The sequence below is a fragment of the Cladophialophora psammophila genome, assembly GCF_000585535.1.
Source record: "Cladophialophora psammophila CBS 110553 chromosome Unknown aczJe-supercont1.7, whole genome shotgun sequence".
NCBI lineage: Eukaryota > Fungi > Ascomycota > Eurotiomycetes > Chaetothyriales > Herpotrichiellaceae > Cladophialophora > Cladophialophora psammophila.
In genome coordinates, this window is record NW_006912928.1 from 572,709 (window position 1) to 600,280 (window position 27,572).

At 53.3% G+C, this 27,572-nt stretch overlaps 12 protein-coding genes across 12 annotated transcripts; 7 read left to right on the forward strand and 5 right to left on the reverse strand.

The window, feature by feature from the left end:
- Positions 1 to 310: 310 nt before the first annotated feature.
- Positions 311 to 2,381, forward strand: A1O5_05221 (uncharacterized protein; the record flags this gene model as incomplete). Its single annotated transcript, XM_007745823.1, has 8 exons — positions 311 to 542; positions 595 to 756; positions 805 to 1,034; positions 1,128 to 1,504; positions 1,557 to 1,789; positions 1,842 to 1,877; positions 1,929 to 1,993; positions 2,151 to 2,381. 8 exons carry the CDS (start codon positions 311 to 313, stop codon positions 2,379 to 2,381), a joined length of 1,566 nt encoding a protein of 521 aa, XP_007744013.1.
- Positions 2,382 to 3,371: 990 nt separating this feature from the next.
- On the forward strand, positions 3,372 to 4,274 carry A1O5_05223 (uncharacterized protein; the record flags this gene model as incomplete). Its single annotated transcript, XM_007745824.1, has 1 exon — positions 3,372 to 4,274. The coding sequence occupies one exon, from the start codon at positions 3,372 to 3,374 to the stop codon at positions 4,272 to 4,274; it is 903 nt and encodes a 300-aa protein (XP_007744014.1).
- Positions 4,275 to 4,783: 509 nt separating this feature from the next.
- A1O5_05224 (uncharacterized protein) lies at positions 4,784 to 6,416 on the forward strand (the record flags this gene model as incomplete). The annotated part of the gene is made up of 3 exons (XM_007745825.1): positions 4,784 to 4,941; positions 5,013 to 6,044; positions 6,083 to 6,416. 3 exons carry the CDS (start codon positions 4,784 to 4,786, stop codon positions 6,414 to 6,416), a joined length of 1,524 nt encoding a protein of 507 aa, XP_007744015.1.
- A 746-nt stretch (positions 6,417 to 7,162) lies between these two features.
- On the forward strand, positions 7,163 to 7,966 carry A1O5_05225 (uncharacterized protein; the record flags this gene model as incomplete). Its single annotated transcript, XM_007745826.1, has 3 exons — positions 7,163 to 7,177; positions 7,277 to 7,714; positions 7,829 to 7,966. 3 exons carry the CDS (start codon positions 7,163 to 7,165, stop codon positions 7,964 to 7,966), a joined length of 591 nt encoding a protein of 196 aa, XP_007744016.1.
- Positions 7,967 to 8,362: 396 nt separating this feature from the next.
- A1O5_05226 (uncharacterized protein) lies at positions 8,363 to 10,093 on the reverse strand (the record flags this gene model as incomplete). Its single annotated transcript, XM_007745827.1, has 1 exon — positions 8,363 to 10,093. One exon carries the CDS (start codon positions 10,091 to 10,093, stop codon positions 8,363 to 8,365), a length of 1,731 nt encoding a protein of 576 aa, XP_007744017.1.
- A 3,163-nt stretch (positions 10,094 to 13,256) lies between these two features.
- A1O5_05227 (CK1/CK1/CK1-D protein kinase) lies at positions 13,257 to 14,526 on the forward strand (the record flags this gene model as incomplete). Its single annotated transcript, XM_007745828.1, has 2 exons — positions 13,257 to 13,268; positions 13,417 to 14,526. 2 exons carry the CDS (start codon positions 13,257 to 13,259, stop codon positions 14,524 to 14,526), a joined length of 1,122 nt encoding a protein of 373 aa, XP_007744018.1.
- Positions 14,527 to 17,172: 2,646 nt separating this feature from the next.
- Positions 17,173 to 18,328, forward strand: A1O5_05228 (uncharacterized protein; the record flags this gene model as incomplete). The annotated part of the gene is made up of 3 exons (XM_007745829.1): positions 17,173 to 17,614; positions 17,706 to 17,845; positions 17,918 to 18,328. 3 exons carry the CDS (start codon positions 17,173 to 17,175, stop codon positions 18,326 to 18,328), a joined length of 993 nt encoding a protein of 330 aa, XP_007744019.1.
- Positions 18,329 to 18,472: 144 nt separating this feature from the next.
- Positions 18,473 to 19,057, reverse strand: A1O5_05229 (uncharacterized protein; the record flags this gene model as incomplete). Its single annotated transcript, XM_007745830.1, has 1 exon — positions 18,473 to 19,057. One exon carries the CDS (start codon positions 19,055 to 19,057, stop codon positions 18,473 to 18,475), a length of 585 nt encoding a protein of 194 aa, XP_007744020.1.
- Positions 19,058 to 19,518: 461 nt separating this feature from the next.
- Positions 19,519 to 20,255, forward strand: A1O5_05230 (NADH-ubiquinone oxidoreductase 19.3 kDa subunit, mitochondrial; the record flags this gene model as incomplete). The annotated part of the gene is made up of 2 exons (XM_007745831.1): positions 19,519 to 20,152; positions 20,215 to 20,255. 2 exons carry the CDS (start codon positions 19,519 to 19,521, stop codon positions 20,253 to 20,255), a joined length of 675 nt encoding a protein of 224 aa, XP_007744021.1.
- A 444-nt stretch (positions 20,256 to 20,699) lies between these two features.
- Positions 20,700 to 21,355, reverse strand: A1O5_05231 (uncharacterized protein; the record flags this gene model as incomplete). Its single annotated transcript, XM_007745832.1, has 1 exon — positions 20,700 to 21,355. A coding segment is annotated over one exon (429 nt), but the record flags the coding sequence as incomplete, so codon positions are not given.
- Positions 21,356 to 21,799: 444 nt separating this feature from the next.
- On the reverse strand, positions 21,800 to 22,336 carry A1O5_05232 (uncharacterized protein; the record flags this gene model as incomplete). The annotated part of the gene is made up of 3 exons (XM_007745833.1): positions 21,800 to 21,940; positions 21,990 to 22,279; positions 22,330 to 22,336. The coding sequence occupies 3 exons, from the start codon at positions 22,334 to 22,336 to the stop codon at positions 21,800 to 21,802; spliced, it is 438 nt and encodes a 145-aa protein (XP_007744023.1).
- Positions 22,337 to 24,410: 2,074 nt separating this feature from the next.
- A1O5_05233 (uncharacterized protein) lies at positions 24,411 to 26,714 on the reverse strand (the record flags this gene model as incomplete). Its single annotated transcript, XM_007745834.1, has 3 exons — positions 24,411 to 25,460; positions 25,541 to 26,527; positions 26,580 to 26,714. The coding sequence occupies 3 exons, from the start codon at positions 26,712 to 26,714 to the stop codon at positions 24,411 to 24,413; spliced, it is 2,172 nt and encodes a 723-aa protein (XP_007744024.1).
- Positions 26,715 to 27,572: the final 858 nt, after the last annotated feature.

Consider the following 27,572-nt stretch of genomic DNA (forward strand, 5'->3'; position numbering starts at 1 on the left):
CCACAAAAGAAGTACGGTGATGCCCACCTCTATCGCATCCCAAGGACGTTGGACTATGTTATGGACTTTTCTCACAATGGCAGGTCGAGAACTCCATGTCCAAAGGCCGCATACGCATACCCAATTCATTGGTTGCCCCCCTGGATGTTTGAGATAAAACCATGATAGAGCGCTGCGAGATCGTCGGCATATGGCCGAACAGGACATGTCCCGTCATATACCCTGAGCCAGACATATTTTAACGAGACGTGTTCTCGGATCCCTGTGTCCTCTCAGTGAAGACTACCCGGTCTCTGGTCGATTCGCAAAGATGAAGGACGACATTGAAACACACCAGACGAGGGTGACCTCCGTCGAGAGTATCGACGAAAAGCTTGTTGACTATCAGGATGTGGACGCAGCCCTTGGCTTTTTGCGGGCCAATGCCAGTGCTGGGCAGGCAATTGACATTGACGAGAAGAAGCTCATGCGAAAGGTCGACTGGATGATCATGCCATTGATGTTCGCCTGTTATTATTTGCAGTATACTGACAAGACTCTGCGTGAGTGCACACGCGGTGAACCCTCGTTCAAACGCTGCTGACCATGGTATAGTCTCCTATGCCGCGATCATGGGCGTCATTGAGGACACCCACATGCCGTCGAATGGCTTCTCGAATTTGGCAATCGCATTCTATGTCTCTTTCCTGTTCTGCGAGCCACTTCAGTCCTTCTTCATCCAGAAGTTCCCTACCGCGAAGTATTTGGGTTGCAATGGTAAGTGCAAGAATCGTGAGCCTCGGAAGCAGTACGCTGATAATGCAGTGATTCTGTGGGGCATCGTTGTCTCCCTGAACTGTGTCTGCCACAATTTTGCATCCATTGTCGCGCTTCGGGTCTTGCTCGGCATGTTCGAATCATGCGTTGCTCCCAGGCAAGTGCGGTCAAAGTTCGAGACGAAAATGTGTCTGACCGATTTCAGTCTTGTAATCCTCACGGCCATGTGGTACAAGCGGCATGAACAAGTTTCACGGATGGGGATCTGGTACCAAGGCGTTCGTCTCCTCCCTCCCCTTCCTTCCCATTCAAAGAGTCGATGTTACCAGTAGGTCGTCTTCGACGGAGGCTAACAGATAGATATGTTATAGACATCGGTGGCCCCAGCTGTGTCCTCCTTGGCCTCATACGGCTTCCTCCATTACACAAACTCCCACCCGCACCTCCATTTCAAGTCGTGGCAAATCCTGTTTCTCGTCTTTGGGATCATCACGATTGCTATTGGCGTCTTAGTCGTCCTCTTCCTTCCGGATAACCCTATGAAAAGCCGGTTGTCTGCCGAAGAGAAAATCTACATTATCGAGCGAGTCCGCGAGAATCAGACTGGAATTGAGAACAAGAAATTGAAGACCAAGCAGGTCAAGGAGGTGCTCCTTGATTTCAGAACTTGGTTGCTGAGTTTGGTTGTCATCACCACCAACGTGCCCAACGGCGCCGTTAGCTCTTTCTCCAGCATTATTATTGAGAAGTATGTCAAATCAGACCCACATATACATACTCTTTACTGACCTCTTTGAAAGCTTTGGTTTCGACGAGTACACAACGTTGCTCCTCAACCTCCCTGGGTGCGCGGTCGCTTTCGTGTCAGTCGGTTTCGGAACATGGTGGGCCGGCAGATATAATGGCAGGGGCATCGCAATCATTGTTCTCACGATCCCGACCTTGCTCGGAGGAGCTCTGATGGCATGGTTGCCTCCTTCAAACAAGGGTGGCTTGCTCACGGGCAATTACTTGACTAATACCGTCGGTGCTAGTAAGTGTGGACTTTGGCGCAACCGCCCATGGCAGCTGCTGACAATCGCAAGCTCTTCCGTTGATGTACAGCTGGATCACATCGAACTGTAAGTGTTTCTCAAGTACCATTTTTGGGACATGCAGCTGACGACTAGTAGATGCTGGACATACGAAGAAGATCACGATGAACGCGATTGTACTGATGAGCTTCTGTGTGGGCAATGTAAGTCCCTCTCCAAACATATACTCCGATGAGGAGGCGCGGCTGGTATTTCGGGTGCCAGGACCCGAGTTTCATGCTGGGAGCGCCTCCAACAAAGCTTGAGTCGTCCACTGTTTGAGAGGAGATATTGCTAACACTCTCTTCACTCAAATATCAGATCATCGGGCCGGAGACTTTCCGCGCCAAAGACGCGCCCCAATACATCCCGGCAAAGCTTACCATTGTGGTGATTCTCTCGGTTGCCATTGTCCTGGCCATCACACTTGATTTGCTCTACGTGCGGGAGAACAAGAAGAGGGACCGTGAAGACCATCAAGATCTGCCTCAGGATTACGAGTTCCTTGATTTGACAGATAAGGAGAACAGGAACTTCAGATATCTGCTATGATTGGCTTTTTGTTGGTTCCGCGACCGCAAGCAAGGAAGGGAGCGAGGATTGGTCGCGGATGTAGAGTTCCAGAGGTTAAGTGAAGGCAGGACTGCAGGTAAATATATAGTCACCAGCTTACATACATGGCGATATCCTCAATTGCAGACCTGTATAGATAGGTGCGCGAACGGTTATGGACAAGATCGAGTCTCATCCCCGCCAGCAAGCGAACAGGTCTCCTAGGCGAATTTGCGACAGTTACGGGCGTACGAATGTATGAAACGTTCACCACCACCGCCGTCATCATTGTAATCATTATCGGGGGGTGCACAGCTGCATCATCTCTACATTAACGAAATTGTCAGGCTTACCCAGTATTGTGTCATGTCTACTCCGAACTTAGCTGGTACCAAGGTCCATATCTACACAACCGCATTGGACCATTGTCCTTGGCCACAGCAAGGGCTACGCTAGGATCAGAAATAAAAACGAATCACAATATACCTACTACTCCGATATTCCATAGAGAAGAGATAAACCCCCCAAAAAACTTACTTATAAAAGCAAAAACAATCAACAGTCAGGATTCCCAAGTGGTCACCCACCTTAGTACTAACTGACCGGCATGTGGCTTAAGTACGGCTGAGCGAACGGGAAGCCCTGTTCTCCACATCCTATGGTCGATTGCGATGAACACTGTGCACTTACATTACTTGAACAGCTCAATTGTGTTTGGTGGGACGCCTTTGTTCGCTTTCAGCCGGGGCGGGGGCTGGATGGCTCTGGAGCGAATTTCGCTCGGGGCTTGCGATCCACGCCGGTCTTGTTTTGCTGCTATGGAGTACATTAATCGACGCGAGTGGCTGCCGCCATCGCTTCGAAGGTGAGCATGAGGGATGAAAGAGGGAGAAAATAGACGGGAATATCCAAAAAAAAAAAAAAAAAAAAAAAAGGGCCGGGGAGAAAGATAAATAATTGAGGGAGATATTGCATATATACATGGAGAAGATGCCTCTGACTACGGCCGATGTGCCTGCCCGATTCCTCCAGGCCGCGCTACTCGTCGGCCACATCCCCCTGAGGGCCGTGGCATGCGACCCGCGCGTCTCTTATGCGCTCTACGTCCCGCCACACCACTACAACCCCAGGCCGGCCCAGGGAGAGGACAAGCTTCCGCTCCTCGTGTACATGCACGGCACCAGACGAGACATCTCGGCGATCCACGACGCTCACGGCCTCGTTGCCTTCGCCGAGGCGACGCCGTGCGCCGTGCTCGGCCCCTTGTTCCCTGCGGGCCTCGACGGGCCCAACGACATCGACTCGTACAAGTTGCTACGATCGAAGACGCTCCGGTCAGACCTGGTGCTCCCGGCCATGCTTGATGAAATCGCACAGCGGTGGCCGGGCGTCCGGACGGAGAAGATATTCATGATGGGTTTCTCCGGCGGAGGGCAGTTCGCGCATCGGTTCTTGTATCTGTACCCAGAACGGCTGGCTGCTGTTAGTGTGGGAGCGCCGGGGCGTGTTACGAGTTTGGACAGTCAGAAGAAGTGGCCGCGGGGCGTGGCGGACGGGGAGGCTCTCTTTAGTCGGACGGTCCAGGGAGATATGGTCAGGAAGGTCCCGATCCAACTGGTCATTGGCGGTGCTGATAATGTCGTCCACGGCGGGGAAGAGTTCTGGGTCTGGCTGCGGCAGATGAAGGCTCGAGACAGGAGTGGGACAGTCGAGGCGGGCGGCTACGAGAATAGCGACCTCCCACAGATGGATCAGGGAAGGCTTGAGTTGATTCATGTTCACACCTCGACATCGTGCCGGGCGTGGCTCACGATGATAAAGGGGTTCGAGAATCTGTCCTTCAGTTCATGCGCCCTCATTTGCAGCCCAGAGGCACCGTGCCGCCTGAGATAGGTTGAGTTAGAAGTTCAGCAAAAATATGCGTTCGTGACATGCGTTCGTGGCATGCGTTCGTCCTTCCTCCAAACGATCCGCTCTAGCTTTGGCTTTGCTGTAGAGGTTCTTTTCCGCTCTCATGGTCTGTTGGGTCTTGTCAGAGTAGCGAAGCAGCAAAAGCAAGCACTGGCCTGCCATAGCCCTGAGATGGCATGGTGCTGTCTCAAATGGCTCCTCGATTACAGGGCCAGCGATGATCAATCCAGACGGACACATATTGCGACCGAAGACCTTTGAAAGTGGGCTCCTGGTGCGAAGCCAGGATGATATGCTCGGCTAGAGAGAGGTACCACCAAAGATCCTAAGACGCTGCTCACAGCCGCGGTGCGAGGTGGAGGGTGGAGTTGGCGGATGACGGAGGCGCACATCGACGGCATCGACGGCATCGACGGCATTGATGGCGGAGGTGGAAAATGCAAACTCTCCCTTGGATTTCTCCTCTTCATTCTAGTTGCCCAGATTCCATCATGGAAGCCAGTGAAGATGGTGCTTCCCTTTCCCCTGAACCACGTCCGCGGACGGGTGTTTCACCCTTCCATTCTCGCGCCCTGATCTCATGCAGTTTCTGCCGCAAGAGGAAGCGAAAATGCGATAAGACTTTACCCGACTGTTCCTTCTGCCGAAGGTAAGTTCGTGCCTCTATCTGAACTAGCCGACTAAGAGAGGACGCACCATACATTGATCAACTGCCTCTAGACACAGGAGGAGATGTGTGTATCCCAAGCGCAGAGCGCCGCCCCTGGCAGTGGAGGAAGCGTCTCTGTCTCCGTCCGCAAAAACACATGTCGAACCTCATCCATCAGAGGCAGTGGTTGTCTACTTCCTGGACCACAACATCTTCAGATACGGACAGTTGGTGGTCACAGACGTCCACCCAGCCGTTCCTGAAAGCGTCTCGAGCCTCCTGGGGGATTTTGCGTCCGTCCAGAAGAATGCCGCAGAATATTTTAGGACCGTCCACTGTTGGTGGTCTACCATTTCCAAGCATTCTTTTTACAACCGACTACTAAATCCTCTTGTGCCAAGGCAAGGAGATGTCAGTCTGCTCTTGCTTTGCATGAAATTGATCATCTGGAGGCCGTCCGACGAAAGGCAAGACCCCCGCACACCGTTGTATCTTGCTGCGAAGCACTATTCAACAGAGCTTGAGGTGGCGGGAGCGTTCAGCATCCGTGGGTTACAGGCAGCGGTGCTGATTGCAGTCTACGAATACGCCCACGGGATCTACCCATCTGCATTCCTCTCTGTCGCCTCCTGCGCCAGATATGGGAGAGCGCTTAATATTCACCTGACTCTGACAGACACCTCTGGGGCGGGCATGGACTGTTTCCGGTCAGAAGAAAAGAGACGGCTTTGGTGGGCCATTCTCATTCTCGATCGCTTCGCGAATATAAGCGGTCCAGGAAGACGAGACTTCGAGATTGATGATCCAAGCCCAAGAGATCTTCTACCCGCCGATGATGCGGCCTGGGATGCGGGCATGGTTACCCCATACGACGGAATGACCATCTCGTGTCCGTCGACGGAACGAATGGGTAGATTTGCAAAATTGGCGCAGGCGACACATCTCCTCTGTCGAGTCCTCCGGCATGTTGGTGATCGGTCAATGGACCCAGAATTCCGTGAGAGCCAGGAGCGTCAACTAGAGAAGGCAATCCAAATGTCAATCCGCATGGTCAGTGGCGTCCTTAAAGGTCCCGCAGGCGCTCATGCCCAGATATGTTATAGGTAAGTGTTACTATCTCAGAATGATGAGCTTCGTCTAGGCTCATCAGAGGAAGTTCCCTATTCGTCCTTTATGACGACGCCTTCAACATCGAGCCTTCAACTCCGGCTGAGCTCATACGGCGCGATCATGCGCGCGATTTGCTAGAACGAGTCTCGAAGACATGCTCAACTTCCTCGGGTCACTTCCTACAGGGTAATGCACTCCCTGTCGAGATGGTGGCTCCGTTTGTTCTGCATTGGAAGTATCGAGCAGCATCCTTTTACGTTCGTATGGGCAGAGAAAGCTCCAACAGCGATCATGCAAAGAACTTGGAGATTCTCAAGATGGGACTGAAGAAACTCGATACCAGGTGGAAGATTGCAGGTACTTGAAGTCCGCTCTCGAGATGGCTGATTTAATGAGGAATCTTTCGCAGGAACCTATCTACGAATGCTCGAAGCCAGGGAAGTCATGCTCTGCACCTAGACGCAACTAAAACGGCATCCACTTCTCCTCTCTCTCTCTCTCTCCACGCCAAATGTCCGTCAAATTCCACCGACTCCGTCGCCCTCCACCAGTTTCCTCCTTGTCCACCTGCCGCCATCGTACCTCCACATCCTTGACTTGATCGACACAAGGTTCTGTCACATGCATACTGCTTTCAATAACTCTTGCGAGGCTAGTCAGCGCTAACCAATGCAACTTGCAAAGCATGGCTGCCGCCTTTGACCATCACTCGACCCGGGGCTCCGGATTTTGTCACGCTTATGAATTTTGGCCGACGTGTTCAATCGCTACACAAGTGTCACAGCATAGAATTGTCGAACATACCATCGCAGTATCGTCCTGTCAGACGTAAGCGGGACCGAGGGTCGAAGCAAATCTGTGAGGAGGTCCATTTATTGAATACTCATCAGCTGGGGCTGTCTGACCTGTTGATCCGAAGCAATGATTGGATCCAAGGCAGGCCGTTGACCTCATATCTCGGGTCCATTGTGCAAATATATAATGGAGCACTCAGCGCCCACCGTAGTTCACTGTGAGGGTACTCATCAACGCATTCCGGTTCAGTCGAACATCCTTACACTGAAAGACATTATCCTGCAACAGAATCATCAACCGAGGACTCCAAGCCAAAATGCCTATTTACAGGGTAAGCCACGTCGGCTTTGATCAAGCTCCTCTCTTGATGGCTCGAGCCTTGTCTGAGCCCTCATCCCTCAATATTTCCCGCTCACAATCTCCCTCATAGATCCAACATTCGTGCCCCCTCACGCAGTACCAGAAATCCCTGTTAGCCCACAAGATCACCGTGTTACACAGCACCGAATTCCTGACCCCGTCACTCTTCGTCAACGTCCACTACCTACCCGGCGAGCCGGCCAGTGATTTCTTCCTGGCCGGCAAGCCCTACAACCACGGCCTCACATCGCCGAACCGCATCATGGGCACAGTGCGGACGGGCCCGAAACGCACAAAGGAGCGATTCGACGCTTTTGCCAAGCAGCTCGAGGCAGCCTGGTACGAGGTCGTCAATGGGCCGAAGGAGGAAGGTCAGGCCAACGTTCGTGGTGCTGTCAATGGCCACAGAGGAGAGATCAGCAAGGAAGAAAGATTGGCGAGAAAGCTGCACATTGTGGGCTTTACGCCGGTGATTGGCGGGCTCGAGAACGGAGTGCTTCTCCCAAGTGTGAGCTTTTCTTCCCGTCGCCATCCACCGTGAATTTTCTTTCCTTCCTCTCAAAACTCGACCTAGGCTTCCTCAGAACAATGCTTACGACTTCTTGTTCCTCCTCTGATCTAGGCCGATAACGAAGCGACATGGCTGAAGGACAACATGACCTTCTTCAAGGAGCAGGCCGAGCTCTACGACGACGAGCCGTTCCAGAATCTGCTCCAGGAGTTGAAGGAGAGGCCTGACTTGAGAAAGCTGGTTGAGTGAAGGCACGGAAAACGGCACCGGGCTTTCACCATGTCTCAGCGGTGAGCATAATAGCTAGGCCTTGACACAGATGGGCTGACGACGAACGTGAAAGGGTGAGGGAGCAAGGACAAGGGGACGCGCAACAGCACGAGGCTTAAACCCTGCCTGCTAGCTATCCGGCCAGCTGGCAGCCTCGTCACGGGTCAAGTTAGATAGTAATGATTTTTTGAATAAAATCGATTGGTGGTAAATTCAGCGCCTTTTTGATACGACACACGCTCTGTCTGTCTGCCCCGGATGTCGAACTTTGATCATATTCGGCCCCCCCTCCCCCTCACATGTCCGCTGTATTCAGAGCGTGGTAATGTCTTGGTAAATTCGTCCATACATGCCCCGTCTTTCGTTCGTTTCCACTCACAGTCGGCTCTCGCCGCCTTCCTTCTCCTTGACAACTAGCCCCCGCTGCGACTCCCACACCTTTTCCCAGATGCGCATGCCGCGGTCCCACAGCTCGTCCTCCTTGTCCTCGACCACATTGCCCTCGTGGTCCAGCCACCTCAGAGACCTCTCTCCGCGCGCAGCAGCAGCGCCGGCGTCGAGCAGCTTCTCCCCAGCCAGGAACCTGCCGAACGGCTCCAGGAAACGCTGGATCACACGCTTGTCCTGCGCCGTGTAGTCGGCGCGCCAGCCGCTGGCCCACCATATGGGGGTGTCGAGGCCGTGGCAGACGCCGACGGCGGGCGAGATCCAGTTGTCGAGGTTCTTCGCCCGCCACGATATCCGGTACCGGTGCAAGTTGGGCCGCGGTAGGGGTTTGACCACGGCACCTGTTTCGTGCGGAGGCGGGTTGAGCACGACGTGCGTGAGGCCCCGAAGTGAGGCGTGCACCTGCACGTCCGCAACGATCTGGCTGAACACCTCGGCCCACTCCGCCGCGTTGGTCGAGGTACCCGCCGGCATCGAGTACAGCGGCAAGAGGGCCTTGACCACGTGCGCAGGGTAGTAGTTGGCCAACTGCGTCACGAGGCCCTGGTGCGAAGAGGGCGGATTGACGATTTTGTACAGTTCCTTTTCGTCGCAGACTTCGCCGAGGAAGATGGAGATGTCGTTTTCGGCGAGGCGCGTAGCGAACGAACCCGAATGCAGCGAGGAGAGGAATGTGCTGGGGACGAAACAGTCGTCGGTCGAGGAGCGGAAAGTGTGCATTTTCATCTTCGCCAACGACGCGATCAAGTCCTTGGCCGGGATCTGGCGGAGTCGCTCCAGTTTTTCGCGCGGACTGCTTGAGAGAGGAATCTCAAATATCGCGCAGAGATCATTGAATTGTTGCGTCAGCACCGGGGAAGTGGTTGGGTTTGGCTGGATCGCCACAGCGTTGGACCACAGGTACACTCTCCTGACCAGTCTCTTTTCCCGAGGCAGGAGAATGTCGTAGTTGAGCTGGAAAAAGGTGCTGTTCGCACCCGCAGACAGCCCTCCTACAGTGATGTTGGACGCGTCCCCGCCGAACAGGTGGATGTTCTTTGCCACCCACTCCAATGCGCACCGTTGGTCCCACAGGCCGTAGTTTGACGGGGAAGCGTCTTCCTTCAGACTGGCAAGTTCGGAACCAGCTAGGAAACCGAACAGGTTGAGGCGGTAGGTTGGCGAGACGATTATACGGGGCGTGGTGTGTGCCAGGAGGTCAAAGGGGTCCGTGTCGTTCTGCTGCAGGGCGTCGCCGACTTGGAGCCAACCCCCGTGGATGTGGAATTGGACAGGCCATCCTTTCTCATTGGGGGCAGGCGAGGCTGGGACCCAGATGTTCAGGTAGAGGCAGTCTTCATCCTGGACATTATCGACGGGCGGAGCTGCATTCGGGTTCGCCACGGCTATGGAGCCATGGTCGTAGTGAGGTTGTGGGCAGATGGGCCCGAAGCGTGTGTAGTCTCCCGGGGTGCCTTGCGGGTTGTTAAACGTAAAGGCCTCCGGTAGGGCTTGGGGTCGACGCCAGCGGCGGGACCCCGTCGGGGGAAGTGCATAGGGAACTTTTGTGAAGCGATATAGAATAGGGTTTCCCGCGAGGTCGCGTTGTTCGAGACCCTTAAGGGAGCCCCGGGATGTCTTTAGGATGTATGGATGGGAGGTTGATTCTGTTGAGCGCATTGTGACCTCGTCCAGCTTGTTTGTTGAGAAGGTCTCAATCCAGATAATCAGATTTCGCACGCCCGAGGCAGTTATTTATTTATCGTTTATTGTCGCAGAACGGGGCTGCCAACGCAGATGTCCTACTTTGCTGTACTGCGTACACAGAAGGCAGAAGCAAACCCTCTTTCTCTGCAAGACTCAAATTTTCGACAACATAAAAAAGCAAGCAAGGTCGAGACAGGGGATGTCTCAACCGACTCCGAACCAATAATGGAACCGAGGAAAGACAATGCGGCGTCGTGGATCTCCATCGGCAGTTGATTTAACTCCGCCCCGCTTCCCGATAGCGGAGGCTTTCCGCCAGCATCAGCGCCGAGGCTCCGGAGAACAAGGAGAACACGGGGAGGAAGGAGAAAAGAATCGCGCAATCCTTTCTCAATGGTTGTGCGTCTATGACGGGACGTTGCACTCAACGACGACTGGCGACCTCTCCTTTCATAACAAGGGGCGGAAATCTATACACCATCGCTGGAGAGAAGGGACCCCAGCAAACACGCAGCAAACAATATAACCCACCGTTTCTAGAATTTCTCTGTGATAGGTACAGAGTATGGAGTATGTTTCGATGATCGAGGCAAGACATGAACTCGATTTCGAAACCAATTTGGGGGAATGAGGGAGAAGGCGAGGAGGTATATTAGATATAGTGCAGTGGCTCTATTTGAGGTCCGGTCATGGTGCCCGTCTTTTCAAGTGTTTGGTGAGCCTGGCAGCTCTGGCTATTGCTTCAGTACTGGTATGTCTAAGCACGGCATGGTTGTTTGTCCACCGTTAGACTTCATACTACAAAAAAGTACAAGTAGGTCATTGGTTAGTTCTCTTGGGTGTGATGGCCACGGGTCAGTGGTTTCGTTTCGGCTCCATCGGTCTTGGTGGGCGGCACCAGCGGGAGGCTTGATCGGCATGAGGTCACGGTGGCTAAGTAAAAGCCACAAGCGAGAAATCTGGCTCGCACCAGGTTGACCAGGCTGGCCTGTTATTAGTGGTCGATGACATTGGTAGCCCCAAGAAGCAACATCTGGCTGTGTCTCGGGGTGTTTTCTGGGGCTTGCCATAGAAACAGCTGACATTTCTTGTAACTCGCAATTTCTTCTTCCTTTTTTTTTTTCCGGGCCCAAAGGAGTCTGGAATTTGTCGACAAATTAAGATCAGCAGTGAGCTGTCAGGGGAGATCATCAGGCTATCGGATTCTGGACCGAAGGACCCCCGGCTGGACTGCGACGATCCAAACGGATTGAAACAGCCAGAAACTCACTCAACTATTGGCCAGGCTGGGAATTTCACATGGAAGCCAACAATTCCCCTGTTGCTGGTGCCGTTGTGGTTGCCCAAGGGTTGACGTGACTTGCAGACGAGGGCGTGAGCAGGAGATCGACTGACCGGCCATCTGAGAGATAGCTTCGTCGGCTGTTCAATACGAGCCTGATTGCTCGTCCATCTTTCTGATGAGGCTGACAGTGATTTTCGGGAGCAGGTGACAGGCATCGACGTGGGGGTGTTGCATCATAGCCGCCGAATGGAAGCTTCAGAGCAGCCAGTGCTATTTCAAGCAGCCATCGGTAATTCGTGGGAAATGAGGCAGATAAATCACTCGAGTCCGTACCAGGTAACAGTACTGGGTACAATGAACCAGCTGGACCTGGGACAGCAGATTGGAACAAAATCATGCATGCCCAACCGATGAGGCAAATGGCTTGCGAATGGCGAAACAGGTTGAGGAGAAAGGTGACGGTGGTACGATTTCGACACATTCCAGGCGACACTTTATGGCCAAAAGGCCGGCATGACGCCTGGGGAGGTTGAGCTGCCGACGTAGTTATAGGCTAGGTACCTAGGTAGGCATACCTGCACTAACTAGCGAGGCCTAGGGCCCCCCGCTTAACCTGGCTAGGCACTTGTCTTAGCTGTACGTGTTAGAGGCCTGTTCAAGTACGTGGTTCGCCTGGGCACCAAAGAAAGGCAACCAACCGAGTTTGAACAGGAATTTATTTCTTCGTGATCGAGGTTCGCCGCAACGAGCACGACTGGACTGCCTGGTCCTCTTGTGTATGGGAGTGCATTCATACAAGTACTGGTAGAGAGAGTAAAACGGAGAGATAGCTAATTACCTAGAAACATGGATGGTGTGCATGTAAATGCCTGTTTAGTTAGGACTGTCCGTGAGGTGCAAAAGGGCGCAGACGGGTCGGCCCCTCGACAGCAGCTGGGAGTGAAAGGGCGCGGCAATGACTACCTAGGGATTGGGGGGGGGGGGGGTGACAGTCAAAGTGGCACCCGCACCGCCTCCCGTCGGCCCTCGCTGGTCCCCCCTCGGTGCCCCCTTTTGGCCGCCCGTCTGCCCGCGACCTCCCCTGCAATTGGATGGGCACTGATGGGGACTGCGCTCCTGGCGCAACTGCTCCTCCAAGGTGAGCAGGAGGCGAGAGGGTCAAAGGCCGGTCTCAGCTTTCCAGCACTCGCTTGCCTGTGATCAATTTGCAACCTTTCCCTTTCGTTTCCCGGATCCCGTCCCATCCCTCGTTTACACTCCCTTCATTCCTCCATCCCACCCACCATCCTTCTCTCTCCCCATCTCAACAAACAGAGAGAAGCAACAAGCTTGATCGACTTGTGAGCGTCGAAACTCACTTGTCATCAAGCTTCTCTTATTTCTCCTTCACCTTCGACAACTGCAGCACTAGGTTAGTCATCTCCTTCTTCCCGTCTACCGCCTTCTTTCCCGCTTCGCCCACTTGGCTTTCCTCGCAACCTCGCCATTCTTGATTCACCTACACCGGTTCATCCTTACCCTTCACCTTCACCTTCATTCCCATCCTCATCTTCCACCTCCCCCGGAACCTCAACTACCAACTCCGTCTTCAACTCTCCCTGACCTTGCCTCTCCCTTCTGAAGTTTCAGGAACCACCAAGCTGCTTCAGTCACGTTGTCCAGGCACTGAAGACTGACAAGTGGTGGGCTTGCTAATCAAGGTGGAAATAGGCTGAGACCGCTTCAATCTCTCCTCAGGAGCCACCGCTTTTCCCAGAAACCGACTCAACCTTCAATCAGATCCCTCTCCCCCATTATCCAGATTTCCATCGACAATTGCATTGCAGCGTGTCTGCTCATCATTCCATCAACATGACGACAATGGTATGTAAGAGCTTGAACAGTTTGGTCTCAAGGAGAAAAAAAAAATATAATAATATGGGTGCAAAAAGAGTTGGAAGTTGATTGTCACACCTTGATCCCATCCTTGGTTGTTGCTGCTGTCTTCATCTGCTGACTTCTATCGTGACAGGATTTGCGTGTTGGTAACAAATACCGCATTGGTCGAAAGATCGGCAGTGGAAGTTTCGGAGATATCTACTTGGGCACCAACATCATCTCAGGTGAAGAAATTGCCATCAAGCTCGAGTCCGTCAAGGCCAAACATCCTCAGCTGGAGTATGAAGCCCGTGTCTACAAGTCTCTTGCGGGTGGTGTTGGAATTCCGTTCGTCCGCTGGTTTGGAACAGAATGTGACTACAACGCCATGGTCCTCGACTTGCTGGGTCCCAGCTTGGAAGATCTCTTCAATTTCTGCAACCGCAAATTCTCCCTCAAGACCGTCCTCTTGCTAGCCGACCAGCTCATCTCTCGAATCGAATACATCCACGCCAAGTCTTTCATCCACCGCGACATCAAACCCGACAACTTCCTTATGGGGATTGGCAAGAGAGGCAACCAGGTCAACGTGATCGATTTTGGTCTGGCTAAGAAATACCGCGACCCTAAGACTCATTTCCACATCCCATACCGCGAGAACAAGAACTTGACTGGCACGGCTCGTTATGCCTCGATCAACACTCACTTGGGTGTGGAACAATCTCGCCGCGATGACATGGAGTCTTTGGGCTATGTCATGCTCTACTTCTGCCGTGGTTCGCTTCCATGGCAAGGCCTTAAGGCTGCCACCAAGAAGCAGAAGTACGATCGAATCATGGAGAAGAAGATGACCACGCCCACCGAAGTCTTGTGCCGTGGTTTCCCCAACGAATTCGCCATCTACCTCAACTACACCCGCTCTCTCCGCTTCGACGACAAGCCGGACTACTCGTACCTGAGGAAGATCTTTCGTGATCTTTTCGTTCGCGAATCCTTCCAGTACGACTACGTTTTTGACTGGACCGTCTACAAATACCAGAAGAATGCCCAGGCTATTGCCCAGGCGGCTGGCAACCAGACCACCCAGGAGGACGAGGAGAAGCCACGACGCGGTGCTCACCCTGCGACTGCGGCAGCCACGGGGGCCCCGACTCCTCAACATGCCTCCCAAGCTGGCAAACCGGCCGCTATTTCCAGCTCCCGACGCAAGGTCATCGAACGCGGTGCTAGCGGCAACGACCAGGGAGGAAGTGACAGGATGTGAGTACTGAAACCTCAAGGTTCCCATGTAAGGGATCTCCTCTGCGTTTTGCTTCGGTTTGCGTGGAGGTTTACCATGGCATCTGACTAATGCGCTAGTCTTCGACGTTAGGCTTCGTTCCGGTACAAGGATAACCACTGGCAACGGCGATTATCGTTGAAACGGAATGATGGCTTGGTGTTTCTTGGCACTGAACTTGTTCCACCAACCTTTCTCGAGGACCGCTGTCGGTCTTCCAGAAGGACACAACACACAAATGGGTATGTCGGATCCGGCGCGGGGTTTGCTCTAGCACATGGCAAATCCGGATCGGAAATCGGAGAGGACCAACATGGGCAAACAAAACTTTTATCTGAATGGCTTCCTCGGCTCAATCCTAACATGCGATACTGGAACGATTACCAACGACTGGATGGGCGTCGGTCAACTCTTTCACGAGTAGCCTTGCATGAGACATCGGACATGAACGAAAGTTTGGCAACATACGACATGACAGCATCCATCAAGATCGGTTGCTGCCCCATTTATGCGGGATTGATTCGGGGACTCAACTCCACGAGCGTCCTGCGTCTACCACGATGGATCACTACCTCGACACGTAGACCTAGTATTTCAGAATCACCACCGACCAACCCTCGGCACCTTTGGCACGTTTTCCTTTTTGTCTTGGCTTCACGCTTATGCTCACCGTCCGAGTACTGCTTCAAGGAAGAAGGAGAGAAGAGAGATTAGAGAGATTGGAGAACATGAACTGCGAAGGAAGGCCCCACAAGCTCAGGGATGGCGAAGCTTTATGACCTGCGGCCGGGCTTCCCGAGCAGCAGGAAGAAGGGAATTTAAGTAAGGCAAAGATGGCGAAGGACTTGGGAGGGGCCGCTCCTGGGGAGGCATATGAACAGTAACTCTTTGCTTGGGCGGAAGCAACACCATAATTAGTGGCGAAGCAGGGGAGTCTCCTCATTGACTCGACTTGCTAGTTCAATCAAAATCAATGTGCTACCCAAAAGAGGCTCTGGTCGGTTTTTCTTTTGGCTCAGGTGACAGAAACAAGACGTACCTACCAAGTATGTAGCTGGGTATCTGGTATCTCGACGCCATGTACAGAGTGCTTGGACAACATACTCACAAGGTACGGAGTACGAAGGCTCGACCGCATTTGCGGGGCAGACACCACAGTCACGCGTGCAGTTGCGTCCTGGAACGTTTCCTGTGGTTTCTCAGTTGGTCAGTGCCAAGTTCCAAGATCTGAGAAAGATGGGTACCCAGTATTATGTATGTGCATGGCTCAGAGGAGTAGCGAGTAGGGCTGCAAGAGTCCCTTCCAGCCACCCATTTGACAAGGTGACACGAGCTGGAGGAGGAGCAGGGAACCAAGGCTTCTTCACAGCTCCGCCAGCTTGCAGCTGTTGTTCCCTCTCGACGGGACCGTCTGTCCTTTGTTTCAGCACTTCGAATCCGCTCAATTCTCCCTTTTGGTCGAGCCTTTGGTTCGTCCATTCTCGCTTACAAAACAGTCGCAATTCGGTTAGTCGACGGCTGCACCCCCTCGACCCCCTCGGGAGCTGGAGTGGCAGTACCGGGTAGTCTCAGTCGCAGTTGGTCGACTGCGCCGACCTCGCCCTCTCAGACATCGACCCTAATCAGGACACCCTGCAGCACCGAATAACCCCCAGTCAACCTCGCAACCGCCACGTGAGGGTGAGCTTTGCTGCATAGTGACGGAGCCTAGCTGTAGGCATGGTGTTCTGAAACTACCACCGCTCACCGACTCCCCTTCAGAAACTCCCAGAGCCAACCGCCAACACGTCCAGAAAACAATTATTGGTGAGTCTTTCCAGCAACTTTACCTCGAGCCTGTCTCTCTTGTGCCGCCCCCCCCCCCAAAAAAAGAGAGAGAACAGGGGAGAGCAAGCACCAGCAGAAGAAGAGGCTGATTCCCGGTTGTACAGGGGTTATATATCTGGGAAGCAGTCCGATACTGCCCTCTCCGAATCTACTTCCGCCAGTGGGCACCATCCCCATCATCCGTCATACAGGTGTAAGTAATGATGCGTCAGTTCTCATACGATTGTTTTGTAGCGCGCCCTAGTCTTTTTCGCTGCCACGGATTGACCGGGAAGAGGGATGCGCTGCGTCCTACCCAGCCTTGCGCCTTCGAGGGGACCTGTGGAATCGTCGGTTCGAATAAGCTCTTCAAGCCCGCCCAAGGGAACATGTTCGAGTGAGTCACTCTCTTCTATCCGCTTTGGTGAGCAAAGATGAGGCGCATTGTGGCACCTAGAGCGCCGCCGCGGATGGCTACAAGACTTGTCCTCGATTGCTAACGCAGGAGCCATCAGGAATGGGGACTCGAAGAGTGTGGTCAGCGCAGCCGGAAAGACTCGAGCTCAAACACCCGCCCAAGTCCTTGCTTAGTATACAACACAACAGCTATGAGACCCTTCAGGATGAAGCTACCTGATCAATCCTCAGTCGCAACTTGCTCACATCTGGTGTTTTGTCACATTCTCACGTCGATGGACTGATAATATCCGCTCCTACAGACTCGAACCTCCCGATCATAGGCCGACTGCACTCACTCACTTGACCAGCAATCACCCAAGCCCCTGTCAAACAATCAATCCTTGCAATCTAACCCCCTAGCCAACGATGCCTGTCGAACTACGCAAACGGCCTCCCCCAAAGGAACCAGCTGCCCCGCCTCCGGCCGCCAAACGAGGGAGCGGTAGCAGCACGGTGAAGAAACTCGTCCGCAAGGCCGTCCCCGCCGTTCCTCGAATCGGGTCGTCCAGGACAGCCAAAAAGACCGACGGCTCTGCTGTGGCTGACCTGCCAGAGCCGGAAGCTGCCCCTAGCACCGGCGAAACCGCACCGGCCGCAGGGGCCAGCGAGAAAACCAAAGAACCGGCGGCGAACGGCAGCGCGGTAAAGGGGACTGGGAAATTGACCGTAGGGGGCAAGATCGATCTCGACGGCTTTGGTGGCACGGTGCAGACGCACGATGGAACCAACGTGACGTTGAAAGAGCTGATAGAGAAGAGCGGCGCAGGCATCGTCATCTTCACGTATCCAAGGGCCAGTACGCCGGGCTGTAAGTCGTCCCATCTTCATCTTGCATATCGGAACGAGAGTGGTTTTACTCCAGAGATCCGGTGCAGAGCGGCAGACTGACTGCTGTACAGGCACCAATCAAGCATGTCTCTTCCGGGACAACTACACGCCCATCACGGGTGCATCGCTCGCAGTCTATGGATTGAGTACGGACAGTCCTAAGGCGAACACCACGTTTGCGACCAAGCAGAAGTTGCCGTATCAGCTATTGGTGAGGACCCAATGCCTTGATTCTTCGCCCAGTGCCATCTCCTAGAGAGGAGGAATGCTGACGACAACCAAGTGTGATCCCAATGCGACTCTGACCTCCGCTATTGGGATGAAAAAGCCCGGCGCTGGCAAATCCACCACTCGCGGCGTAGTTGTCATCGACAAACAGGGGACGCTTCGCCTCTGGGAGCAAGCCGGACCGGCCAAAACCCTCGAAGCAGTTTTGGAATACATCAAATCGCAGGGTATGACCGAGACAGGCGCCCCCGCCGCGGCTGCGGCACTGCCCGCAGACAACCCGGTTGCGTCCGAGGAGGCAGCAAAGCTAGCAGATCCGGACACCAAGATGGACGAGGTGCCGCTTGTGAGGACGCCGAGCAAAGCGGAGCAGGAGGCCGCCGAGACAGCAGCCGAGGTGGCCGAGACGGCTGCGATGCTTGCCGTCAAGGAGGGCCACCCAAAGCCAAGGAGGAGTTTTCGTTGAGTTCTGGAAATAGCAGAGAGGAATGGCTGTTGGGTTAATGTTTCTTTCCAACGGTGGTCATGGTAATCCCTCTCCGTCGTCCTGGGGTCATTGGGGGCCGGTGAACAATGTTTCTTGTCTTTCATGTCTCTTGAATTCCTCTTCTCAGATACTCGCAATACCTGGATACCACGCCCTCCCGATCCTCTGAATCTCCGCAATGAACTTCTTGCTCGTGATTGTAGGACTCTTCCCGCCATAGTTTGCAATCTGCAAGGGCGTCCGCTCATCTGGCGTGTAGAAAGGATTCAACATGAGATGGATGTATGCGGTCTGTATGGCACGGAAGGCTGGTTTGAGATCCGCGTCTCTCAGGCCAACGGCTGCAGGTGGAAACCGTCTCTTGTCCTTGGACAACAGATCTTTTGGGGTATCTTCGTCCGACGCAGACGGTGGAGGCCGACCCATCATGTCCACGACGATGATGAACTTGATCCCTGTATTCGTCAGCCAGCCGTAGCACGACAGGCGGTCGTCGATGGCCTGGAGCAGGCCCAGGTCTGAGTCAAGCAGTTTCGTGGTGCGAGCACGCAGGTCGAAGATGTCGAGGCACGAGTTTAGGAGGAAGAGGAATTCGAGGTCGGCGTTGGGAGCGGTATCATGGGGAGGGAAGAGGGAGATGTGCAGTGGTTGGTCGTGTTTGCCGATGACGCCGATGCATGCTATCGACGGTGATGCGTTGAGGGCCATGGAGCACAACCGTTGTAGAGGGATCTTGTGGGTCGAAGAGAGCGGCAATACATGTCTAGGTAATAGAGTAATAGAGTAATTGAGTAATGGGGTAAGAGTATTTTGTACAGGGTACGACGAGATTCCCCAGATATGGCCCGATTGGGCAAGCAGATCTCGCTGTCTTGCGGGCTTGAAGGCCAACCAATGAGCAAGCTCGTAATTCGCCGGCCAATTCGACATCATAGATTCTCCTACAACACCGCACGACACAACGCAGTCTCGCCTCCTCTTCCTTTCCCTCGACGACCTTCAATTCTTTCCCTTTCCACGTCCACGTCTCCCCTCTCTTTAGTGCGAGCGACATCACAGGCCAAGATGATGTCTTTGTCAAGGACAGTCGCTCCGCGAGCTCTACGAGGTATGACGGACAAAGCTAGCTCCCTGTGCCACAAACTCCCAGGAAACCCCCAATTGACAAGATGAATCGACACACAGCGTCAACCATCCTCCCATACTCACTCATCCGCGCCACCCCCGCCGCCTCGATCTCCTCGACCTCTTCGAAACCCGCCACCTCGGTCGTTTCGCAGGCCCCCTCCTCCGCCGGCGGAGATGCCTCACGACTTCCCGTCACGGGCGGTGTTCGTCGCGAAGTGCCCCTCCCGTCGCAGGACCAGAAAAAGGGAGCTATGCAATTCGCCCTGACCACACTAGATCAGATCGCAAACTGGGCTCGCCAAGGTTCACTGTGGCCTCTGACCTTTGGTCTGGCGTGTTGCGCCGTGGAGATGATGCATCTCTCCACACCTCGATACGACCAGGATCGTCTGGGAATCATCTTTCGCGCGTCGCCCAGACAGAGCGATGTGATGATCGTGGCAGGCACACTCACCAATAAGATGGCCCCCGCGCTGAGACAGGTGTACGATCAGATGCCCGAGCCGAGATGGGTGATCTCGATGGGATCTTGTGCGAACGGTGGAGGTTATTATCACTACAGCTACAGCGTGACGAGGGGCTGCGATCGGATTGTCCCCGTGGATATTTACGTGCCTGGCTGCCCGCCCACGAGTGAGGCGTTGATGTACGGCATCTTTCAATTGCAGAAAAAGAGTACGTTTGGATTCCACCTCCCTTCTCAATCGAGAGTGGTCAAACTAATTCAATGACAACAGTGAGACATACCCAGATTACAAGGCTGTGGTACAGGAAGTAAGGGGCCAAGGAAGGAGAAAAGAAAACACCAGAGTTATAAGCATTCGCAGTGATTGGCTGTATGTGGGCAACGGGCGTTTTCGAAGTGGGTTAGAGAGCACCTATCTTGCCTCCGCTCTGTTCTCGGCAATCGCAGATCGTGTACGGAGTACAGAATGAACATTTTAGCTCGATTGACCATTTCCGTTCCAACCTTTTTGTCTTTCTTAGGTGCCCAGATTATGCAAATTTGAACTCACATTGAATGCCAGGGTCTTCGGTGATGAAAACGGCAATATAGTAAGACAGCTATGCTGGCTAGAAGCCAGGAGTGGCGACGTTTCTTTGGGACGGGATGAGCCTGTAGAATGGACAGTCGCTTGTTGCGGACAGAGAGGATGTTCCGCCACGGTAGTATTACCAAGGTGACAAAGTAGACGCTTTGGCCGACGGTGTTCAAGTGCGGTAACTCGTCATCAGCGGGAAATTTGTTGCCGATGCTGGGGGTGACGATGTCGCCGCCAACTACATATCTCGCTACAGTAGCTGGGATCTTTATCAGATTACCGTCGCGTAGCACGAGTGCTTCAGATGGCAGTAAGTCCAAGATCAAGTGCATCGTCTTCCTCGTCAACCAAGCTTGAAATGCTGAGAAGCAGGCTTAGACGAAGAGGACAATGAGGATAAGGATGGCTAGCCCGAGGTAATATGCCCTGTTGGCGGCGTCCCTAACGGCTTCCAACAGAGGAAAAAGACAATAAAACAGCAATCCATAGCACTGAACAGAAGCCACCGAAGACATAGGAAAGTGTTCCCCCCCCCCCCTCTCTCCCCCAGGAATGTTGGCGAGGCTGCGGCAAGATGTTTTTGCCCGTACTTGATTCGAGCTAATGCATCATCATGGCTGAGACTTTCCGCTGGAAAGACGTCGAGCTGTCGACATACATCCTCAGCACTGAGCAAATGAAAGTTGATATGCTCGAGATTGGCACTGGCCGGGCCTGCTCCTTCTCGTGAACCACTCTGTTTTCGCTCATGAGGGTTTGTGACATGGAATAAGAGCGTCCGAAAGCCAGTAGGTATTCCAGATGCCGACCGGGAGCTGCTGCATACACATGCGACTCAATGGAGGACCTGATAGATCACAACAGAGCCAGAGGGCCTGTCGGACTATATACGAGGTACTGTCGAGTAATTTACACTGTGGATATCGACACTAGTCCGAGGCCTTCGTTTTACATCTCTCGGCGACACAAGACGACGTAAATCGACGGCGAGCTCACGTGGGCGCTCACCCGCCCGGCGCCGCTTTTAAGTATCGCTCACCTCCCACTCCAGGACGTCGTATTAAAAGCTACCGAGGGAAGTTGAACCTATGATGCCGCCGTATAAGTCTATCAAGCCATGGACGCCATCGCTGTGAATTTACAGAATCTCTGGATAACGAGTGACTCGTTGTAGCCCACCTGCCGCGTCTGTGACTGCGTCTAATCATACATCATCTCCTCTCTGCCCGGCCTCCTTACCACTATGCCCGTAATAGTATACACAATATTCTCTCTTACTTCAAACTGATTTAACTGTAGGAGCCTGAGCCGTCTGAACGGCTGGAGTTTGGACAGTAGGAGTCTGAGCGGTAGGAGTCTGGTATCGTAGGATTGCAGCAGTGACGGTACCACCCACTCCAATAATCACCACACCAAATGCCTTCGTAATAATTAGAAAGTAGTATTTAGTAAATACGAAGATCACTTACAGCGAAGAGCATTCGGAACAAAAATCGATTCTCAAATTTGTCCATTCTCGACTCCATACTTGTATTGAGGACCTTGATCTGCGCAGAGATGGTTTCACTGAAACATTTCATCTCCGTGGTAATACTGTGAATCTCCGTGGTAATGCTGTGACCGAGGTGTTTCATCTCTGATTTCGTCGCCGTCAACTCTGATTTTATCGTCATTAAATCTGAGTGAAACTGGTTGACCTTGTCCTCGAGAGGTAGGCTGACAGAGGTAGAAGTGGTGTCTCTATCACTATAGAGCGAACCTATAGACCTGTTAACGGCTTTACGATCGTAGCAGAGTGATGTGCCTTACGTGTCATTGCCTGGAAGGTACGGGTTTGGGATATGCATAATGGAGAGATATTCTTTGTTGAACGTGTAACTTGTTGGAGAATGCTGGGTTGTCTAAGGCGGAAGGCTTGACGCAGCATTTTTGAGGATAATGTCTGAAGAGGATTTTGAAGTGGCGTCGGGTCGGGTGAGGGTGGGTGCAAAGGTGAGGGTGGGTGCAAAGGTGAGGCGAGGGTGAGTGCAAAGGTGAGGTGAGAGTGAGTACAAAGGTGAGGTGAGGGTGGGTGCAAAGGTAAAGGTGAGGAAGGTGAGGAAGGTGAGCTCCCGGGGGGGGGGATTTTTGTTATAACCTTTTTATCCAAGACGGCAGGAGGGGTTGAGCACAGGGCAGCATCCATCACCCACGTCCCAAAGGGGGGTGAGCTGGCCGTGGATTTACCTTCTCTTGGCAGTTCTGTCAGTCACATCCGGATCCCTCTTCTTGCCAATGTACTTGTATAGAGGGTTCTCACCCTTTCCATAGACAAGGACGAGCTGTTGCTCGCGCATCTTGTCGAGGAGAGGCGGCGCTGCGAACAGGCCTTAGGGCCACAGCACGAGCGGACGATACGAGTCCTGGTCGACATTGCCCAACCTGTCTAAGCTACTGGATAAGACTGACGAAGCGTCTTCGGCGTTCTCTTTGGCCCTAGACCGCAGCCAGAGAGGTCTGGGTGAAAGACACGCCCTTACTTCGGCAATTCTGAATGACCTGCGCGGGTTGAGGGGGCCATTGCCACCAAATCAAGAGGAGATGAAGTCCTCTTTGAAGTTGCGACGTTTACTTTCAACCGAGCTGAGGCTGTTGGGCTGCCATGTACCGATCCTTTCGAAAAGCACCTGCTGCAGATGAAGGGAGATGGTGTTAAGCTTGTTCCTCGCCCTGCGCAAGACTGTTCCAAGCATCCATACACGTCGACAGATCCTCGACGCAATCGACAACTCGGCGGTGCGATCATGCGTCCACCAGGAAGCGGGAGTGACCATTGACAAGGAAAGAATGTTTCTAAAGGCAAACGGAACAACTTATCAGTTCAATCCGCTGCCCGTGGAAGATGGTCACCCAGCTCTGTTTCAGAAGTTTTACACCGGCGGGCTGTGGCAACCCGCGACGATCTGGTCAACTCTCATGATCCATCTGTCAACTTGGAGTACCAAGAACAGTATGAAAAAGCAGCGGCACAATGCCGACGAGACCTGGTTGGGAAGCTGTGGATACGCCTTAAATACCAGGAGAAGTATAGCAATGTTGGTGACCATAGTGGCGGTACAATGACGAGTTGCTGCACCGCTTGAGTCTTCTAACTGTATTATCCTGGTCGTCATGGCACCGGTGTAGGATGAAATTCAATCTTAGGAGTGCGCGTGAATAATAGAACAACTACCAAGAAAATGGAACCGTCAAGGCCCTCATATTGAGTCTCGCTGTCATCGAGTCCTATCTGACAGTCTTCTGCATTGTGGCAGCTTCCGCACCCGCGCTTCAATATCAATTGGAGCTTGGAAGAAGCGCCGAGCGGCAGAGTGTTCTATCACTTCAGAAAAATGTGAACGAGTAGCCCGAGCAATGCTCCGCCCGTGCTCCGTTTTGTAATACCTCCCATCGTGATCCAGTGGTTCCGAAAATGTGGGTATCTCGATCAAGTTTAACATTACAAGAAACTGACAGTGTCTGGCCGTGATCCATTGGCAGTCGTCAATTGAAAGTCGACAAAACACTCCCTCGCCATGTTAGAATTATGCGGATGGTACCCACTCATCTGTAGTTGGAATTGAATGAACGGAAACAATACTTTTGACATCGGTAGGGGAGCAACGTAGTCGTGACGGAGTAGAGGTACTTCTACAAAAGGGTGTGTGGATGGACATGTTGAGCACTCGCTAGGACCACCGTCGTATCGTGACCGTACCTGGGACCAAGTATCAGCATTGCTAGTGGAGAACAAGGCAGGGGATGCATGTTCAAGCAAATTTCTGCCTTCGAATCTTACCGTCGTCCCGAAGCTCCTGTGACAAATGTCCTTGGTGGTGCGCGCAAAGAGATGGCGATTGAAATTTTCCGCTTCAGCGTGCATACGAATGCAGAGGCGCTGTTGGCCGATCATACTCAGGCATACGCTGTGGAGGTAAAGATTGTAAAGGTTCACGGCCATTGGATCCGTCAGGATAAATGTACCGCACACGAGATTCTTGCATAGCAGGTTGCACATATTGTTCACGCACGACCATCTCCTGCTCCCGAGCAATCCTGCTGTCGTATGCGCGAGACTCGCCAATGGACTCGTAGAACTGACCTACTGGAAGCAATGGTTGCTTTCCCAGATCCCGAGTGGGTCGAATCGGCTCAACCTCATTGCCGCTAGTCGCGGCGAAGTTCTGTGCGTGGTAACGACGCTGAATCGTGGTCGTCTCACGTAGGTCATGAACAGCAGGCATGGGCTCATAGAGACGTACAACAGAGTGCGTAGAATCAAATGCATCGTAGCGGGCCTGACGGTCAACATAGGCATTGTCCCGGACAGGAATCGCCGGTTGTGGACGTGGGCTGGGTCGCGGCTCACCATAATCAGCTGTGCGTTTCTCAGTACGAGCAGCCACCAGCTGAGGCTGCGGAATGTAGCGATGCTCAACAGGCCTGCCAGGAGACTCTCTTCTGTTCGGGCGGCGTTCTGGGACGGGTGGCACCTCTTCCAATCGACGTCTCTTGGGTGTTTGGCTGGAGCTGTGGGTCAAGTCAATATAGGCAACATCCCTGGCATTGCGGCCGTCTTCTCGTCCTGAGTTAGTGTCACGAGGCTCAGAATGTGCTTCAAACGGATTTCGACGAAGCCGGGGAGACATATACGACCCATCAGGTCCTTCAATCGATGGCAATATCGCACTATTGCCTCTCTCAAGATTTCCATTGCAGGAGTCTTGACGGGCGAAGTCTTGAGGCGAAGGAGGTCGTGTTCTGACTTGCGTTCCGACGGCAGGCGGTGCCAGTTGCTTTTGATAGCGCTGTGGTGTGTCTGGGTTGTTTGCATGGGGCCGAGTATCGATGCGTTCATACAAAATGCCATTCGCATCTCTGATATACGTGGGCGGGCTCGGTTGGCGACTGCGAATTGGTGGCTGCCGAGAAGGTCAGTGAACACAGCATAATGTCCGCCTGTTGACAAACAACGGTCAGAGATCACGGGAATCGCTCTTACGTCAAAATCTGCTCTCGCCATGCTTGTGGGAGGAGCTTGAGTGTGGTATATCTGGGCAGGTGAGTGGGTTGGAGGGTCAAGAGGGACAAGAACGCGTGGAGGTGGAGCCGGTGCAGGCTCGTAGAGTCTCTCCAAACCCGCGACTGGCCTCTGCGCGATGCTGGAGCGATAATCTCGCTTAGCTTGTTCCCAGACATCGTATCTGCTTTGATTTCGTCGGGCAATCTCAGCGGCAGATGGTCTGTAGCCGCGAACTGCCGGTGGATATTCCAAAATGCGTTCGCGCTCCAATTCCGGCCAAGGGGAAATGGGACGACCAGAGCCGGGACCGTAGGAAATGCTTGCGAGTTCTTCAACCTGAACACGGTCCTGGCCCAAGGGTTCGACGTGGTCTGAATCACTCTCAGAGGCTTCCTCGTCGGAGATGACAATGACCTCTTTAAGCAGATCATTTTCGGCACCTGTAGCGGCTTCGAGGGTGGTGTCTTCACCACCACGCCACTCAATGAGCTTTATGAGAGTCTCCTTTTCCACCATATGACGGGCCTCATTGTATGGCATTTGTCTCAACAACTTGTCATACTGAGTGTAGTTGTGGCGAATGTGAGCGACAACAGAGAGCTGGGCTCTTCGAACGAGCGGCAGTTCGTTCGCAGTACCTACTCTGCGATCGCCCAGTTGAAACGCGGTTTTGATGATCTGGTACAAATCATTGTTGGGGATGTTGGGAAACAAATCTTTGATGGTCTGTTTGGCATCAGTATTGATGGTGACCTGATCCTTCTCTTCTACTGGACGTTGGCCATCCGTGTTGCGGTAAACTTTACTAAAGAACGTCTCATCATTTGATTCGTCGATGACCTTTCCTTCGCCGTTGAGGCGGATACCATAGTGGGCGCAAACTTGGTCGACAATCCTTGTCGGAAAATGGAAGCCAACACGATGTACTTCCCTCGACAACTCATGACGTGCAGCATGTGGAGTGATCTTGAAAGTCAGCGAGGCACACGTGTACACCATAAAACGGTGGCGGGCTTACCGTTACGGCGTAGATCTTGTGGTCTCCACGGCGTGCAAATTCCTTCAACGCGTTGGTGAGTTCGGGGTTTCCAGCGGGAATGAAAGTGTATCCAGCGGGGGGGCGCTCCTGGAATGAGATCTTTATTTGGGTCATAAGCACTGGTAATACGGCCTCAACAAGCTGATTTGGCTCTTACCACAGTAGGAAGTTTTTTCTCCTGGGGGTTTCCTCCAATTGCGATTTTGTGTCTTTTCTGCTTGGCCACCTGGCTACCTCGGGTTGAGGCGCCCGCAGCTCCCTTCTTGGCCACTTTCTGCCTGACTCTTGCCATCTCACTCTCAACCTACAAGGGGGAAACCGAACAATGGGCTCGAAACATAGGAGAAGGAGGGAACGTGGTCTCTAACAGATATAGCAATCAGTTGAACAACAGACGAAATGGAACAAGTAATATCCCAGCCTGCGCGGAGTGCTCCCAGGTGATGGTCGCTACAGCTTTCACAGAATTGGGCAAGTGGTCAGCTGCACAACGCGGCTTGACGGGAGGCGCCACTGGACTTCCAGGCGCAGGATCTCAGCGTGAGATCGAACTTGTCCAAAGCGGTAGTGAAAAGTCCGGAGATACTGGCATGGAGAATCAACGAGCGGGAGAGTCTCAACAGATGCCGAAGTTGGCGGGTGGTTGTACTTGTTTGGGTGCTTGTGAGAGAAGGAAAGGAAGCACGGAGGAGGCGACTGCGGATGGGATTTTAAGCTGAGACTCGAGGTCTCGGTTTGACAGGCTTGGCGGGCGCTTGCTTGCCGCCTCAACTGTCCAACGCCAACACGTCAACACATCCAACACGTCACACCACAACTGCGCTGGTGGCTGCCGCCGCTTTTGAGCAGTCGGGCGGTTCCTCAGCGATGCACGTGATCTCTGTCCCGATACGATTTTTCTACGGAGAAGTACCCAAAATCGACACCGCAAACACCACTAGTTCGCCGTATTTTTCCGCCAAGCCGTATCTG